At 50.6% G+C, this 18,568-nt stretch overlaps 2 protein-coding genes across 2 annotated transcripts; one reads left to right on the top strand and one right to left on the bottom strand.

The window, feature by feature from the left end:
* Positions 1-879: 879 nt before the first annotated feature.
* Positions 880-3,536, bottom strand: CFAP97D1 (CFAP97 domain containing 1; the record flags this gene model as incomplete). Its single annotated transcript, XM_082604148.1, has 5 exons — positions 880-927; positions 1,418-1,541; positions 2,465-2,583; positions 2,855-2,925; positions 3,413-3,536. 5 exons carry the CDS (start codon positions 3,534-3,536, stop codon positions 880-882), a joined length of 486 nt encoding a protein of 161 aa, XP_082460274.1.
* Positions 3,537-3,742: 206 nt separating this feature from the next.
* DUSP3 (dual specificity phosphatase 3) lies at positions 3,743-17,704 on the top strand. Its single transcript, XM_082603430.1, has 5 exons — positions 3,743-3,770; positions 3,981-4,027; positions 5,045-5,207; positions 8,163-8,389; positions 13,992-17,704. The coding sequence occupies exons 3-5, from the start codon at positions 5,083-5,085 to the stop codon at positions 14,195-14,197; spliced, it is 558 nt and encodes a 185-aa protein (XP_082459556.1). The 5' UTR covers positions 3,743-3,770; positions 3,981-4,027; positions 5,045-5,082; the 3' UTR covers positions 14,198-17,704.
* The last annotated feature ends 864 nt before the right edge of the window (positions 17,705-18,568 follow it).

Genomic DNA, 18,568 nt, shown 5'->3' with positions numbered 1-18,568 from the left:
TTGTTTTCCATTTTGACAGAGCTGAACTTGTGGCTGGATCATCACACCCCACCTATTCTTTCCCCCGGGGTGGTGGTGATGGTGTATGTTTTAAAAAGTGGTCTCTTTCTCTCTCTCATTAAAACTTTTCATAGCCCCCCATAAAAATGCTTGTTGCATCTTTCCTTCTGCCTGCCCCATTCTGTCTCCATTTGGGGATGGGACTTAAAGCCTTTGGGTACTTTAAATGTAACTTACTCATTTTATATTCCAAACTTTATTGTAGCATCCTAAGACCGAGCATTCAGCCACTTAGGAGTGTCTTGAAATCCTAAGCAGCTAAGAAATCCTAGGGCCTTCTCTTGTCTTTTCCATGGTGCGTAACCTTGTATTCAGGGAGAGGACAGGGAGAGAAATGGAGAGCCATCAGTTATACAGAACTGTTCTTTGGAAAGCTTGAGTGTCCATCTATCCTTCTCCCCAGGGGCAGCAGCAGAGCAGGGAAACTTAGTCATTACTAATAATATGAAATAATACAAAATGCCAACACAATATTACTTTTGAACAGCGACAGAGATCTGTAATATAAGTTTAGCATAATATTAAAGCCACAAGACCTCCTGTTTATGTCTTATTGAAACAAATCACTTCCCCTTAGACTCATGTAAAGACTCAAAGCTGATGCCAACAGGCAGTCATTTCCTACTTGTATGCAGAGAGGAAACAAAGACAGAGCTCTAGTCCCTGACTGGATATCCAATCAATATTACAGAAGAGCAAAATCCACCCCTTATTTGGGCCCCTCGTTCTCCATCTACACGGTTTTTAAGACTTTGGCATCAACTGTGATCACCGTGTTCTCTAATAAAGAGCAGCCATGTGAAGACATACCTATTCATCTCAGGAGAGAAGACACTTGGTTGTATTTCTGATATAGCGCCTTGAATTCTTGAAGGAAAAGAATCAGAAAGATTTATGTCAATGCCAGGGTGCTGATGCGAAAGTTGAAGTACTAAATCCTATGGATGGCTTAGAAAAGGCTTCCAGACCAAAGCCAGGGAGTGGAAGTTTATAAAAGCACTGCAGATGGCTTTTTTTTTCCTTCTTGAAGAGCCATTCTTAAATGAAGCAAACCAACCACATACTGAATTGTATACCCTCATCCCCTTTGCTTGTCCATTCAGCCTAAATGAATTAAGGGATGAGGGAAGATGCTACCAGATATTCTCTGAAGCTGACACATAATGACTTTGCTACCAAGCTGGTGGATGGTTTGCTCCTGTTGTTAGCTTTGTAGGCTCTGGGTAGTTTTTCTCTCAACGATTGTTGCATTTCTCCTGATTTCACCCTCAGCCGCTTAGGGGTCTCTCCTGAGATTGGCTCTACTCTGAACGCAAACTCTGTGCGTGCACAGGAATATCACAGAGTACCCACGTGCCTGCCAGTCTAACTCCAACGACCTGCGGTCATAGTGGGGTTTGCAATCACCAAGCCTCTTCAGAATGCCCTGGTTCTCCACGGTGATTCTCATTAGCTCCCGGTTCCTTTTTTCTCTGTTTAAGCTGAAAAATACAAAATCCCAAGACGTGTGAAGAATAAAGTTCTCCTCCTGGATGGGAGTGGGGGAGATGAAGTCGTGATGTCATAAATCCAGGCTGCCAAAGTGCAGGGAACCAGCTGTCCCGCCGAGCCCTGAGGCCCTGTACGCCTGTTGAACCAGACCACACTCTGAGAAACGTGCAAAGCCTTTTCAGATTAAGTGGTTCTCAGCCCTGCTGCCTACTAGAAAATTCTACTTTATGGGTCTGGCATGGAGCTTGGGCATTGGCATTTTGCAAAAGTTTTCCAGGCATTATTATGTGAAACCAGGATTGAGAATCTCTGGTTTAGAGAATGAAGGTCTTGCCTACAGATAAATCACAAATGGCTGATGACAAGTTTTGGTTCACCTCACTCCCCTCAGCTTTCAACTCAATTTCAGAATACAAGGATTAGGAAAGACTTCTTGACACTCCCCCCCCCCCAACACACACACACAGACACACACAACACTCTTCTTTCCCTGCATACACTCCTTTGGAGCCCTGATCACACTGCGTAACTTTACATAAATGTCCCCCTTACCTGACACTGGGTTCTTTGGAGTTAGGAAATATACTTCTCATTCCACCTCCATAGTCCTGGTGCTTAGCACATGGTAGTTCAGGAAATATTTGCAGAAGCAATTTTAAGAGTGCTGTAGTCCCAGCTATGGTCACCATTTTACAAAAGTGCTTTCTTGTGACAAACTCTGAATAGGACTCTGAAGAGTCCCTTTAACGCTAGAGAAAGGTCCCTGTTTGGGGTGGTTTACTTTCTCCTTAACTTGGTCTCTTTGCTTATCCCTCAAGATAACTTCCCTTAAGTATTCCTCTGGCACTAAAACCCAACAAGGGTGAAGTCAATTTTGACTTTTGGAAAATGAAATGAAGAGAAAGAACACTACCTCTTAGAGAAATATTCGTTCCAGCAATCCACCTTGGCGGGGCCACGGTGGGCGTTGGCAATTTTCTGACACAGTTGCTTGTTTTCATATTCGATTTTGTCGAATTTCTTTTGTTCACCCTGGTGAGAAACCCCACCCCATCATGGTGACGTCATTGCTACATGATGCTCCACCACACAACGGCTGAGCATCCCCCTCCTCTGGGATTGTGCCAAAGGGGCATATTGGGGGCCACAGTGGAGACTGGGAGAGAAGCTGAGGAATCCAGGGGTGGTGTGTATGGGGAGGAGAAGGATGAAGGAATCTTTGGTGAGGTGGGTATTTAGAAGGCTCTGGGAAACTGGCCCTCTTTAGGACATAGATAACATCAATAATGGCAGGAACAAGTACCTGTAGTTTGCTCAGTTTTAAAATGTGTGGTGTGTGCACCACTGGAGGCTTGGTATCAACAGTAGGCTTCACTAGAGAGGGGGGAAAGAGAGCAATGTTACATCACAGGTGTCCTCTTAGTAGCCTTAGACATTCTAGACAATGGCCCTGATTAAAACATTACAAGTTTGAATTCTGAACTAATCCAGTTCAGGAATTTTGGTTTAGTTGACTTTCCCAAACTGACATCTTTTGGAGAGTTTTGAGCAGACATGAGAGAATGGTGAGGGCTGTGAAAAATAAAATTTACAGACATAAATATCCTTTGAATTTAATCAAAGAAACCTCTCTCCCACCCTCTCCCAGTACGACTAGCCTGGCTACTGGATGCTGAAGTCCTATCCTCTGTCTACCTTACTTTGGCTTTAAAGAGTTTAAATGAGCATATTCATCAAATGAACTCCCTGGTGGAAGATAAATTTGCAAAGCCATGTACTGGTCTGGTTTACTGTCAATATCTCTAAGGTGGGCCCTTTCAGAACCCTAATCGCAGTGTCCAGTTCAAATTGCCCCACGTACCTGTTTGTATTCTATTCTTATGAAATACATAGTGGTCAAAGTCCAGTTTCCTCCTGAATGATGTGCTCTGACTATGATTAGAGACGATTACAGGGTAGGCTAGATAATCCAGGGATTTGTTCATCTTCTCTTCCTAGTCTCACTCCAGAAATGAGGCACCCAGCCTCCTCTGTGAGGTACTTAGCTGTCCCCATGACGGGTTACCATAGTTACCCAGTTATGACATCAGGGACCGGTCCCCCGGAAGAAGGAGGAGCCCCAGAGCATGCCTGGCCGTCCCTGGGCTTCTCTTTTGAGAGCTCACCCAGTCAAGATGAGGGCGGAGGCTCAGAAGCTTTCCCAGCTGTCTGGAATGCAGGTGCCACCAACAGCGTCAGGAAAAGGGGTGGTGTCTGGGAGGGGTGGGAAGGCACGGGGTGGGAGTGGGGAGAAATCCAGCCTTGGTTACACACCTTGGGCTATAAGTTTAGTCTCCATTGCAATGGTTTCCCTGAAGGTGTGAGGCTACAGCTGTTTGCAGAAGTAAAAGACCTTAATGCTAATTTGATCCAATTTCTTCATTTCGCAGATGAGGAAAGTGAAGTCCAGAGCAACAGCCAAACTGCTGTAGAACAAGTTAGTGGCAGAACTGGGCTCAGGATGTGGGTTTCCTGAATTCCCAGGACCACAGGTGCTTTTTGGAGAGGTGGGGGGATCTGCCATTTTCATGGCAATGGAGGAGAACAGAGACGGTCTTTTGCGGGCAGTTGGACCTCAGTAAATGATGAGTTGCTGACATCGTGTGGCTCATAGTGGGCTGGCAGCTGCTCCAGGAAGGGCTGCAAAGGAGCGGGATTCATGTCCACACTAGCACAGGGTGTAGCACCTAGTGGGTGCGCTACACGTTTGCTGATCAAGAGAGGGAGAACGCCTATCCAGTGCTCACTATGTAGAGCTGGGCGCTTTCCTGGCATGTTAATCTTTCAAACAACCCTAGGAGTTAGGTGCTGTTATTACCCTCATTTTTTTCAGTAAACGGGCTCAGAGAGGTTGTCATTGCCCAGGGCCAGAATGCCATGCTTGCTTGCAGAGAGCCCAAGCTTTAAGCACGATGCCAACTCTCACTGAAGGCTGGAAGAAATGTGTCCCCGAGTTGGGCTTCTCAAACTTTAACCTCCGTAGGGATCCCCAGCGGGGCGTATAAAATGCACATTCTCACTCAGCAGGTCTGCGCTGGGGCGGAGATTCTGCATTTCTGACCAGCTCCCGGGTGATGCCAACGCTGCTGGTCCGCAGCAGGCAGAGCTCACAAACGGAACCCGGGTGTCCCTGTAATCCTGAGAAAATTCAGCGACACTAGGGTGTACCCCGGTCAAGAGAAACTTTTATTGCGCCCTGCATTTAGTCCAGTGAAGTTACTGCACTTCCACGCCTTAACGGGGGGTGGAAAGAGGATGCCCCCAAACTCAGGCCCAGAGGTCTGCCCCCGCGTCCGCCTGGCGCCTGGCGGCGCGCAGACTTCCCGGGAGCGGAGCGCGCCTCGCCGCCCGCGCTCCGCCGCTTCCCGTGCCCGGCGGGCCCGCCTCCGGGGCGGGACGGGGCGGGTCCCGGCTCCGGAGCCCCCGCCCAGCTGACCCGGCCGCTCTCCCTTAGCTTGCTGCTACCCCGGCGTGCAGGGCCCGGCCGCCGCCATGTCGGGCCCGTTTGAGCTCTCGGTGCAGGATCTCAACGACCTGCTGTCGGACGGCAGCGGCTGCTACAGCCTCCCGAGCCAGCCCTGCAACGAGGTCACCCCCAGGATCTACGTGGGCAACGCGTGAGTCGCCGCTCCCGAGCCCCGAGACACCCCAACGGCCCCTCCCCGGGGTGCCCCGCCCACCCGAGGGCGGTGGGCGTCGGCGGGCGCGGGTGGGGGGAGCCAGGGCGGGGTCGTTCCTCCGGAAGCCAAGGCGGGGGCTGGCGGGGGCTGGGCGGGGGCTGGGCGGGGGCTGGGCGGGGGCTGGGCGGGGGCTGGAGTCACCGCCCACCCTCGCGCTTAGGGCGGAGGGGCTGAACCCCGCCCCGCCCCAGCTCTGTTCTTCCCTTCGCTGGGTGGCGGAGACCCGGGCGCAGCTCGGGCAGCCCGGAGTCAGGCCCGAAGCCACAGCCCTCTAGGGGCTCGGCCTTGGGCGGTGTCGGGGCTACCATGTTCACTTAACAGGTGGCCCTCTGTCCCCCGGCCGGTCTCCGGCCCGCTCGTCATGTGACAGCTGCCTGGTTCTGCAGTGAGGTCACCGCGGAATGTCTGCCTTCGCTGCCATGGCAACGGGGTGACGTCACAATTCGGGCGTGGAACTTTCCCGGCCGGGCGGGCCCAGATGTGGGAATTGAAATATCGCAAACTAGGGGTCCAGAGACATGGGCCCGGACTTCCTCGCTCCTCCCCCTGCCTTCCAGTTAGGGTTTGATTTATCTAGAATTCTAGAACGATCCAATGATAACCCCCCCCCAAGGACCTGAGCCATCACTTAGAAAAGGCTGCCGACCTTCTCACCACCAGGAAATGCATTTATTATTTATCACTGATTGATTTTCTCATGGTCAAACTACCAGTAAGAATTTCTCAGCAGCAGGAGAAAACCAGTGTTAACCATTCAGAGAGGTGCTGAAATACCAGCCAAAAGCAAAAAAATAGATTCCCACGCCTGTACAGCCGTGGGAGGGTGCAGGTTGGATTTTTTGAGACCCAGTTACCAAGGCCCTAAGCTCCATGGGCCCAGGGACTGCATGTCTAATCCGGTTCTCTCCTTTTACACAGGAAGAAATGATGGCCGAGCACTTTAGGGATTGTGAGGTTAGGGTCAATGTCTTGCTCATGTCTGTATCCCAGGTCCTGGCCTAGGACCTGATGCTTAGTCTGCCAAGGACTGCCACAGAAATGGGGGTCATCACGGAGCTAGGGGGTCTGGAAGGCAGTCTGGGCCTCATGGGGGCTGGTCTCATCCATCCATCGCTCATTCACCACTTGGAGCATCACTGTGTGACAGATGTTGAACAAGTATTCACAGTATTGATGACAATGATAATGGTCAAGTTGTTGAATGTTGACTTAGAGAAGGAAGATGAATGGTAGTGACTCTTCAAAGTTAGCTTTTATTTTAGTGCCTTTTTAATGAGCCACTGCTTTACAATTGTGTGCAGTGTCGTGATAGCTAAAAAAGGGTCCCAGGATCTCAGCCAAAGGCCTCGGTAATTGCCAAGTTCTGAGGATAAGCCCCTCTCCAGCCACCCAAGCAGCAAGTGGCCTTGGCCTTCTCGGAAACCTGCTCTCTTGGGTGGCTTGGCACATTGGGCTGTCACTACTTCCCAAGTGAAAACTAAGGTTGTGAACAAGTAAATCTGCCCTCAAGTAAATCTGCCCTTGACATAGCCAGGGGTGTGGGGGCCTCTCAGCAGGGAGGATGGACTGAGTACCGATCCCCCCCAACCCCCGCAGTTGGGAGCGCCTTAAGAAAATCAGGGCTCCTGATCAGGGCTCACAGGGCAGAGAGGAGCCTGGATGAGCCACGTTTTCTGCCTCCTGAGATTTGCAGTTGATATGGGCATGAGAGGCAGGGTGAGGAGGAAGACAGCAGGGCTCGCGTCAGGAGAAAGGAGGCCTTCTCCCAGCCCTTCTGCGCAGCAGCCCATGTGAGCATATGCACATCCTTCCGCTGTCATGTCGGGCCAGAGCTTAAGCTCTGTCCTTCCTCCCCGGGCTGCTGTGACAGGAAAACAAGATCATGCAGGAGAAGGCGTTCTGTGAAGTATAAACTGCTGTTTGAATTGGGACGTTGTTGTGAGATGAAATAAAGGAGCCCTTTGACTATTCAGATCGAATGTTTTGTAACCCCCAGAGTTCTGTTGAGGCCACTTGCTCCCCAAGTGCTTACTCACCCAAGAGAGCTTCAGAGACGTGGCTAGTGGACTATGGTAGAAAAGATCCCTCTGGGGGATGGGAGGGGGCTGCTGCACTTTAGAATCCAAGGAAGAAGGCTGCCTGGGATGTGCTGATTTCATTCTTCACTGATTCACCACATATTCAGCACCTGCTGTGTGCCAGGTTCCATAGCACGTGCTGGGCATACAGACATGAAGTAGGCGTGGTTCCTCCCTCAAGGAGCTCACAGCCTGGACATCTAAACAAATAAGCACAATCAAGCATTAGGATAGTGGCAATGACCATGGTGTCAGGTTCTGTCTATAGAACAGCTCATTTGACACTCAAAACAACTCCTAACAGTACCTAACAGTAGGTACTGTTATCACCCTCATTTTACAGATAGGGAAACTGAGGCACAGAAAGGTTTAGTGGCTTGTTCAAGGTTGTCTGGCTGGTAAGTGGCCGGGCTGGAATCAGACTCGGGCAGTCTGGCTCCAGAGCCCATTTTTAGCCCCGTGGTGATACCACCACCACAGTATAGGGAGCACAATGCTGAATGGAGGGGAGATTGGAAATACTGCCAAGGGTGGTGAGAAATGAGAGGGTACATTTCCATGAAGATGGTGGAGAAGGGCATTCCAGGCAGAGGGAACAGCACGGGCATGAAAATGCCCAGACTATTCGGGGCGGGTCATTAGATCTGGCTGGAGTGAGGGCAGAGGGTCATAAGCTGGGGCTGGAGAAGTAGTCAGGGGCCGGAGCATGGAGGGTCCTTGCTGGGCCAAGAGGCTTAGGGTCTTCTCCATCTTTCTCCCCCGAGGGCTGCCAGGTGGTCAGTTGATCACCCCCCTGCTTCTGTCTCCTGTCCAGGTCTGTGGCTCAAGACATCCCCAAGCTGCAGAAACTGGGCATCACCCATGTCCTGAATGCGGCTGAGGGCAGGTCCTTCATGCACGTCAATACCAGTGCCAACTTCTACAAGGACTCTGGCATCACCTACCTGGGCATCAGGGCCAATGACACACAGGAGTTCAACCTCAGCGCCTACTTTGAAAAGGCGGCAGACTTCATCGACCAGGCCCTGGCTCAGAAGAACGGTAAGGGACCTGCCACCCAGGAAACTATGGGAGGCACCTTGGACTGGACTTTCTCTAGAAAACAGGCCCACGACAGGGCTCTTCTTGGAAAATCTGTGGTTTCCTGTCTCTTGTGTTGAATGACTGAGAGCTTCGGGTCTCTCTCTGCTTACCTGGCTGCCCATCAGGTGGCTTCACATTACACAAGATGTACAAACCCATCACACAGCGGCAGCCCCGGGGTCCTTGTGTTTCATCTGACCTTGGCTGAGAGTCAGTTGCCAGCCCCTCCCCCCATTCAGATAGCTGCAATAATGAAGATCTATTATTTTCCGTGATAAGAAATCCTGAGGCGAAGGGGCTCCAGGGCTTGTTGATTCAGCAGCTCTGTGGTGGCTTCAGGACTCTTCTGCCACCCTTAGTGTTGGGGACTCCCCTGATGGTCCCAAGATGGCTGAGGCAGATCTGGTTACCACCTCCCAACAGGACAAAGTGCAGCAAAAGATGAGGCAGCCCTCTCTTCCTCATGTTCCTCTCTTTTCTTAAGAGAAAGTGAAACATTCCCTAGAAACCCCCCAGTGGAGCCCCTCTCACATCTCACTGGCTACAGCTGGGTCACATGAATACCTGGCGGGGGGGGGGCAGTCATGATCGGCTTAGGCCCAAAGTCAGCAAACTTTGGCCCAGTTTTTAAATGCTTCCTGCAACTCCCAAATATAAGGTAAGACTGAAGCAGAACTGCTGAGGTGCTGGCAGTCGGGCGAGGCGTGCCAGAGAGAAATCCTAGAAGGCCAGAGGGTAGACAGCAGCTGAGCAGGCTGGGCCGCTTGCCCTTTCTGCTTTTAGCTTGTTTCTCTCAGCAACTGCCTTTACCTTCCCGCCGCTTCCTCCAGCCTCTTCCTCCCCACCCCAAACCTTCCCAGGGGGAGTGACCTCCACTGAGGTGTCATCAGCCCTGTTCTCCTGATTCTAGCCTGTCTCTGCTACCCTGATGCTTCTTGTCCCAGCAGCCTCCCCACTGGAATGACTTCCAGGGAACAGAGTTTACTAGCCGCTGGTTAGCACACGTTTGGGGCCCAGAAGAGAAGTTTTATTGTCTGGGGAATCTGCAGACTTTATCATCAGGCCCTTCGTGGTCCTCCACTGCCTTGTACACCTTACCCACCTCCTCTGCGGCTGCTCTGAGCTCCTGTATAGACGAGAACGAGGGGCCCAGTTAAGGGGATGGATTTCGCTCTTCCTGTGTATTGACTGGTCATCCATTCAGAGAACTTAGAGCCCTCTGATGGTTTCCTCTTTCCATACAACTAGGAACATACCCTGACTTTGTGTGACCTCCTGCCTTAGCCCGCGTGGGTTGGGTCATTAGTCTGGAAGGCTCTCTCTGCCTCTCCCTGCCCTGTCCTCTGGCAGACCCCACCTCGTGCTTGAGTACTGGGCATAGTGTCCTCTCTTCCATGAAGCCTGCCCTCAGGCTGGGTCTGCTGTGTCCCTTGTCTGCTCTCCCTAGCACCTGACGTAGATCAGGCACATAGCAGGCACACTGGATTACTGAACCAGTGACAAAAAGGAATTCCAAGGGTTCTAATGCCCAGTGTAAATGCTTCCAGGATTGACTGGCCAAGTGAGTCAACAGAAATGCGCTGGCCCCCAACACTGTGCCGGGCTCGGGGGAGCTGGGGTCCCGTCACTTTGGAGAGGGGAGAGGAGGGGAGAGGCCAGGGGCACTCAGAGAAGGAAGCAGTCACTTCCATCTGGGAAGATCAAGGGAGGCTTCGTGGAGGAGGTGGCATCTGGGCGGGGCCTGGAAGGATGGGCTTTGAACCCTCCCCTTCCGCACTGGCTCTATGAGCCCTGGGCATGCTGAGTCCGTTCCTGGTTCCAGGTGGTGAGGCAGCTGCTCTGCAGAGGGTCCCGTTGCCAGGGCGGGGGCAGGGAAAGCCCCACTCTGAATACTTTGGGTCCACTGGCCAGAGAGTGAATGGGCAGGAAAGTGGAGGACTCCCCGTTCCAGCTCATCAGCATTGGGAAAATAGGGTTATGTTTGGGGGATAGGGTAATGGGAACGGAAGACACTCTGTTTGATTCTGGGCCAGCAGATTTCCTTCAGAATAATGCCCGTGTAGAGGTGTTGGTGGGTATTCATTCACTCAACTGGTCAGCAAATATTTATTGAGCACCTACTGTATGCTGGAGATTGTAGGGCATCTAAAATCAGCACCCCACAGTCCTTACCCTTAAGGAACTCACACTCTGGCAGAGGAGGGTCCGTCTTTGTGTGGCTGACACTAACACAGAGCCAGGCTGCTGTAGAAGAGGATGTACCAGGTGCCAGCAGAGGACTCGTAGTGTTGGCTAATATTTATTATTGAATGTTCCCATCCGCCAGGCACAAGCCTAAGTCTTTTTTTTTTTTTAATTAATTTATTTCGCTGTGTTGGGTCTTCATTGCTGCGCACGGGCTTTCTCTAGTTGTGGCGAGCGGGGGCTACTCTTCGTTGCGGTGCGCGAGCTTCTCATTGCGGTGGCTTCTCGTTGTGGAGCATGGGCTCTAGGTGCGCAGGCTTCAGTAGCTGTGGCACGCGGACTCAGTAGTTGTGGCTCGTGGGCTCTAGAGCACAGGCTCAGTAGTTATGGTGCACGGGCTTATTTGCTCCGCGGCATGTGGGATCTTCCCGGACCAGGGATCGAACCCGTATCCCCTGCATTGGCAGGCGGATTCTTAACCACTGCGCCATCAGGGAAGCCCATAGCCTACGGGTTTTACGTGTTGCTTCCTTTAATCTTCCAACCACCTTGTGCCATGAGTACTATTAACACAGACAAGGAAACTGAGGCACAGTGGGCTTAGGTGGGTCATAGAGTAATAACCAGTGTATTGGCCAGGGTGCTCCAGAGAAACAGAACCAATAGAATATAGCTATTATTTATTTCAGAGAATTGGTTCACGTAATCATAGGGGCTGGCAAATCTGAAATCTGTCAGGCAGACCGGCAGCTGGAAACTCGGGCAGGACTTCTGGAGGTAGAATTCCTTCTCCAGGAAGCCTCAGTTTTTTGTTCTTAAGATCTTTAACTGATTGGATGAGGCCCACCCACCTTATCAAGGGCGATCTCCTTTATTTAAAGTCAACTGATGGGAGATATTCATTACATCTACAAAATCTCTTCGAGACTAGTGTTTCACCAAGCAAGTGGGCATCATAGACAAGCCAAGTTGACAAGGTTAACCATCACAACCAGCAAGTTAAAATTTAAACCCAGATTCACATGACTTCAAAGATTTGGGTTCTAAGTCCCGATGCTGACAAAGGAAAGACTTGAGCTGGGGTCTTAAGGTATGAGCAGGAGTTTGCCAAGTAGCCAAGAGGGAGAGGATGTTCCAGGTAGACGGAACAACATGTGCAAAGGCACAGAGGTGAGAAAAAGCCTGGAAAGGTGTCGGGGCCATGGGCGGTTAGCCTGGTAAGTCACACCTTGGGGACTAGGCTCCCCGGCTAATGGTGGCAGCTCACGTTTATATTTTAGAAAGCTCCCTCCAGCTGGAGTGTGGGGTGGTGGTGGTGAAGATAGAGCGAGAGCTCAGTGTGGAGGTGAGGGGGCAGAGGTGGGAGGTGACAAGGACCTGAACTGAGCACTGTGTGAGGAGGGGGTGGGGATAAGAGAAGCCGAGGCTTGTAGCTCAGGCTACACGAACCTTGTTGACAGTGTCTCTGACCTCTCCTGACCATCCCTTCTTCCTTCCTTCACCCAATGCTGGGGATGCAGCAGGGAGCAAAACAGATGGACATCCCTGCCCTCGTGGAGCTTATGTTTTGGGGGAAGATGACAAAAAACAAGTGAAAAAGATATGTGGCCCGTCAGGGGGTGGGGGGACCAAAGCAGGGAGAAGGGGATGAAGGAGTATGGGGAGTGGGCTTGTGTTGCCAGCCGGCTGGAGGGAGGGAGGGGAGGGAGGAGGGGATTACGGCAGTGGTGGGGGGAGGGGCAGATTTAGTAGAGCCTCGTGGGACATTTGGGGGACCACGAGAGGGTGTTTTTGTGTGTGTGTTTTTGTTTGTTTGTTTGTTTGTTTTGCGGTACACGGGCCTCTCACTGTTGTGGCCTCTCCCGTTGCGGAGCACAGGCTCCGGACGCGCAGGCTCAGCGGCCATGGCTCACGGGCCCAGCCGCTCCGCGGCATGTGGGATCCTCCCAGACCGGGGCACGAACCCGTGTCCCCTGCATCGGCAGGCGGACTCTCAACCACTGCGCCGCCAGGGAAGCCCTGTTTGTGTGCTTGTTTTGATTTCTTGTGTTTTTATTTGACACGCACGTACCTTTTATTTTTTAAATGGCTTTGTTGCGGCATAATTGACATTCAGTAAACTACACATAGTTGAGTTTGGTAAGTTTTGACATATGTATACCTCTGTGAAGCCATGACCACAACCAAGCTCATGAGCTTATCCATCACCCCGCAGATTTCCCTCATGTCCCTTTGTGACCTCTCCCTTCCACCCCTCTCTTCCCTCTGTTCCTAAGCAACCACTGATCTGCTTTCTATCATTAGACATTAGTGTACATTTTGTAGACTTTCATATAAATGAAGTTGCACGGTATGTCCGCATTTTTGGTCTGGCCTCTTTCACTCAGCAGAGTTATTTTGAGTTTCTTCCGCACTGTTGCACGTATCAGGAATGCCCTTTTAACGCTGAGTAGTCTTCTGTTGGATGGACATACCACAGTTTGTTTATCCATTTACCTGTTGATGGACACTTGGGTGGTCGTCATATTTTGCTTTTGCTTGAAATAGAAGATTCACGTAGAGAAGTACCCATATCACAGTGTATCAGTGCTCTGGACACACCCATGTACCAGCCCCCAGATCAAGAAACAAAGCATGACCAGCACCCCAGAAACCCCCCTAGGTATTCCCTCCCAGCGTCACATCTCCCACCTCGCATACCAGTATCCAGACTTCTAACAGCATAGTTCAGTTTTGCTGGCTCTTTTTTGTTGTTGTTAAAGTTTTGTTTTTGTTCTTGGCCACAGTTTGTGGCACGCGGGATCTTAGTTCCCCTGCAGTGGCAGCGCGGAGTCCTAACCACTGGACCACCAGGGGAGTCCCCTGGCTCTTCTGCCCTATGGGATCATACATATCCTGTTTGTGTGTTTCCTCCATGTTGTATCTGGGAAGTTGGAGATTGCTCATACTTAGTATTTCTCTACTCTGCCGTTGACGGGCCTTTGGGAGTTTCCAAAGGGGCTTGGGGCTACTGTGAACAGTGCTGCCTGCAGTCTTTTAGCAGATGTGTGCGTGCATTCCTGCCAGCCATGGGTCTGGGATGGAACTGCCAGGCCCTGGGGAACGCACGTGTTCAGCTTGAGTAGATCCTGCCACATGGCTTTCCGAAGCTGTGTGCCCGTTTACACCCCGTCCCCGAGCCACAGATCAAAGTCCTAGCTGCTCCACATCCTCACTAATGCTGTGTGTTTTGTATTTATCTTTTTCATCTTAGTCATTCTGGTGGGCACACAGCGGCCTCGCGTTATAATTTTCATTTGTATTTCCTGGACGGGTTTTGACCGGAGTCGAGGTGTGACGGGACGGCCCCAGCTCACTGTGTCCCCATCTTTCACAGGCCAAGTGCTCGTCCACTGCCGCGAGGGTTACAGCCGCTCCCCGACTCTCGTCATCGCGTATCTCATGATGCGTCAGAAGATGGATGTCAAGTCTGCCCTGAGCATCGTCCGGCAGAACCGTGAGATCGGCCCCAACGATGGTTTCCTGGCCCAGCTCTGCCAGCTCAATGACAGACTAGTCAAGGAGGGGAAATTGAAACTCTAGGGCGCCCTCACTGCCTCTTCTCTAGAGGTCGGATGGAGGGAGGCGCCCTGGTTGTGGCGTCCCAAGCTGCCATGTTTAGGAAACACAGTGTACCCTGCTCCCAGCATCACCAGGCACTTGCCCACAAGTCTGTCCCAACACAGCCCTGGGCCACTTTCCCCCTGGGGAGCATATAAAGAAGCTTGTTGAGGAGGGCATTCCTGCTCCCTGGTGCCTACAATTTATGATGTCCTCACCCTGAGGAGGGGGCGCAGAGGGGGCGCAGGCCTGTGACGGGCGTGCTTCTCCTGGATGACCCAGGGCAAGAGGTGTGTGGAAGTGTAAGGCCTGAGATGCTCACAGGGGCCCCTCCCCGCCTCCCCACCCTTCACCCCTGGGCCCTCTCCTGAGTGGGGACCCCAGCCCTGTAAAGGAACTATGCAAACGTGGGCCCCTCTCCCCCCACCGTGTCTGTCTCCCCTGTCCCCACACCCTGCTCGTAGGCAGAGGCACGTCGTGAGGTCTGAAGTTGACTCAGTGTCAGTTGTCCGTGGGTGGAAATTCCCATGAAGAGACTGCATTTTAATGATTTCCTTAGGATTAAAGATACCGAAACAAAGAAGCCTTTGAGTGGGCAAATACATGCCCCTGGAGGACTCTCCTAAATTAATTGTTTGAAAAATGTGACTCCTTGGAAGGCTTGAGTTCAGAATCCACCTGTTTGGGGTACCCGGCTCTCAGAGGTCACTTGGTTGGTTAGAAGAGCGCTGTCTTGGGCAGGGTTTTATTTTTCTTTTTTAGAAAACAGGGTGTTGAAGTCCAGCCTATTTAAAAACCCCACCATTGGGAGAATTACAAGGGTTTTGTCCTGAATTATAGTGTTGGCGAGCCCAAGCCACTCGTGCTCACTGCTTTTTGTCTCGGTTACTATTCCAAGAACAGGAGGAGGAAGTTGGCCAATTATAGCACGTGCGTGCACGTGCACACGTGTGCATATCTGTGTGTGTGTGTGTGTGAGAGAGAGAGAGAGAGAGAGAGAGCAACACAGCCAGTGGCTGGACAAGCAAGGGGATGAACGGGCCCAGGCTCACATCCTGCCCACTCACAGGTAGTTCTTACAGCTTTCTGTTGCCAGAAAAGGTCCAGGAGCCTCGGCAGCAAAAGTGACTCAACCAGGCAGAAAGGAAACATGGCGGAATGTCCAAATGGAGCCTGTACTGGTGGTAGAACAAACAAAAAGAAACAGCCTTTGTAAGGACTTTTTTAGGATGACGTCGGAACGCACAAGCACTCACACACATGTGCGTGTGCGCACATTTGTCAGAATATGGGAGTTTTGTTTTGAACCCAGTCTTGTTAGCACTTGACCTGATTGTCATCAGGGCGAGCGATGCAGTGCTGTCATCTTCAGGTTCCCTAATGGCAGAGAGGTGGTCCTCAGCTCTGCCCCTGGCGCTTAGCACATAGATGTCTGATAAAAGTTTGTGGAATTAAACTTTTTTTTTTTTTGAGCACCAAATATATGCAGGGTGTTGTTCTGGTGGGTGTATCAAGCTCCCAGAAGCCTGACTTGGTGGTAGGATCACTTGCAAGAATCTGCAAAGGAGTCTTACCTGAAAGGAAATATCAGGGACTTTTGTTGAATATTTAAAATTCAGTTTTAAGTTTCAATTCAGGCAGCGTTATTACTGTATGGAGGTGGGGAATGTGCCTTTTCCAGAGTTGACCAGAAGCTTCCAGCTAGGTTGAGGAGAAGCAGGTGTGGCTCGGGCTTCACACCCAGGTGTAATGGTCTCTGTCTTGGCAGAAGCAGCACCTCTGCAGCCTGGATGTCCCCTTTGCTTTGTGACCTCAGCAGCCCCGAACAAACTAGAATCTGTCTTCTTTTTCAGCTACGAGGCTGCCCCAATAGACCCACCTAAGTGAAACGGCCACCCTCTCCCCTATGTCCCTCACAGTGCTCAGATAACTCTCGCACTTAATCTGTCTTGATCCTCACAATAACCTATTAACTTGGTAGGGCTTATTCATGTATTGTTACCTTTCAGGAAAGGAACTGGGGTTCAGAGTGAGTTAGGGGTGTAGTGCTCAGGGCTGCCCAGCTCTAAGGCAGAGCTGAGGCGAGATTTCAGGTTGGCTGCTCTCTGAAGCTGAATTCTTTCTCTCATACTACACTCCTCAAGAAATGAGCCCCTGGGCATGTCCGTGACCCAGCTTGTGTGCACAAGAGCCAGTTAGCTTTGTGGCCAGAGGACAGCTATTCGAGCTGTGGTGCTGGGGGCGGCGGGACTCTGCTCTAGGACAAGGAAGTAAAAAGCGTGGGTCCCCAACCGGGTTAGAATGTGTGGCTCTTCTTCTAGGAAACATGTAGCATCCCTAAGTCAGAGCTTTCTGCTCCACTTCCGGAAGAGGCCCAGGAGCTGGGGCGGGGGTCCCCCTCCCACGCCCAGGCAGTGGTCCCTGCACAGGACAGCCACAGCTACTTAGGCCAGCTGACCAGGATCTCTTGAAGGACCCTTTGTTAGGGGTATGTTGGAGAAAAGGCCATGGGGAGAATTAATGCCTTCACTTTGGGGCTACTTTTTGGCTGATAACTTGGGTTTTCTTGATAGTCTTTGGTCCCAGCAACGCTGTATTGACTTCGCGAGATGTAGCTCCTCAAAATCAAATTCTATTGTTTGAGCCAACACATGCCCAGCTGTGAGTGGAAAGCTGTTTCTGGGTAGCTTTCCGCCCTGGGAAGTGATGGGATAGGAACTCAGGGCGCCTCTTACACCCTCCTCTGACCTGATCTCTGTCTTTGACTAGCAAGCCCCCATCCAGGCCAGATGAGAGCACCAAACAGTTTTCTTCTAGATCCTAAAGCAGTACACCTTTCTCAGGCTGGTCTGTTTCCCTGCCACTCTGAGTGAGCTGGAGAGCAGAGATCACCATCTGTCAAGCAAGGGGACTCAACTTGAAGACCTCTAAGGTCCCTTTTGGCTCTGACACCCTAGGGTTCTTTAAGAATCCGCATTGATATTGACTGCCATCTGGAAATTATAGGGTGTGTAACCATATGATGACCAGCAGGTGGCGTTGTGTTCCACCTGTGGTGATGGACGCTTGGAAAAGGAATGTTGGTGCCTTTTGTGTCACAAGTTAATGATAAGATGCTAATGTTTTAATCGAAATAAGCACTGATCTTAAAATGTGAATATATTAGCTTTTCTCGCAGGAAATTTTCTGTCATAAAACCTGCACAAAAATCACTGAAGAGCCAACAATGATGGTCCTTCCAAGTCAAGATTTTATCCTGATTGGAAAGAGAGGCCATCTCCGGTTGGGAGAGCAGATTGTTTGGAAACTTTACTTACCTCCTGTCAGCTTTTAGGGCAATTTGATTGTGAAAGTGTGAATTTTCTGGACAGAAAAGGGGAAGGTATTAAATTGGTTTAAAAACAAGTAACTTTAATGTCTGTTCTATCACAAATCAGTGTTAAAACACTAAAACTGTAACCAAAATAAATGTCTTACATTACAAAGAAATGGTCTTTTTTGTCTTTCTTATCATAGTTGATTGTCTTTTATACTTTTATGCTTAGCTTTTGTTTGCTTTTTCTAACGTTTTAAAGTAATCATCTAAAAATTAGCCCTCCTGATTAGTTACAGGTTCCATGATGATTACATTCATTCAGTAAATATTTATTGAACATCTCTCCAGTACCAGAAATTTCCTGTGTTAGGAATAATCTTTAAAAATAATTTAATTAAAAAAATTTCAGCTTTATTGTGGTGTAATTGACTGGAATATATTTTTTAAATTAATTAATTAATTAATTAATTATTTTTGGCTGCGTTGGGTCTTCGTTGCTGCGCGCTGGCTTTCTCTAGTTGCGGTGAGCGGGGGCTACTCTTCGTTGCAGTGTGAGGGCTTCTCACTGCAGTGGTTTCTCTTGTTGTGGAGCACGGGCTCTAAGCAAGCGGGCTTCAGTAGTTGAGGCACATGGACTCGGTAGTTGTGGCGTACGGGCTTAGTTGCACCACGGCATGTGGGATCTTCCTGGACCAGGGCTCGAATCCATGTCCCCTGCATTGGCAGGCAGATTCTTAACCACTGCGCTACCAGGGAAGTCCTGATTGGAATCTTCTTGATTAGAGTAGTCCACTGCAAATGAGGGAGGTAAGATTTATGTTCCTAAGAAAGCAGGGGACAGGGGTGACAGTCTCAAGGTGGCCTCACATGAAGATGACTGGGTGGCATTTTAGGATTTGAGTCATCCTGCAAGCAGGCAGTCCCCAACATCCCCTCCCTCCAGATGTCTTATAAATTCCTCCCGTAGCAGTAAGCTCCTTTATGATAAGCATTGCCTTTTTTTTCCTCTGAATAAAAAACTTAGAGAAAATTGAGTG

The sequence above is a fragment of the Mesoplodon mirus genome, assembly GCF_964341445.2.
Source record: "Mesoplodon mirus genome assembly, chromosome: 18".
Lineage (NCBI taxonomy): Eukaryota > Metazoa > Chordata > Mammalia > Artiodactyla > Ziphiidae > Mesoplodon > Mesoplodon mirus.
The sequence above is the reverse complement of the archived record's forward strand: the minus strand, read 5'-3'. Positions and strand labels throughout refer to the sequence as shown.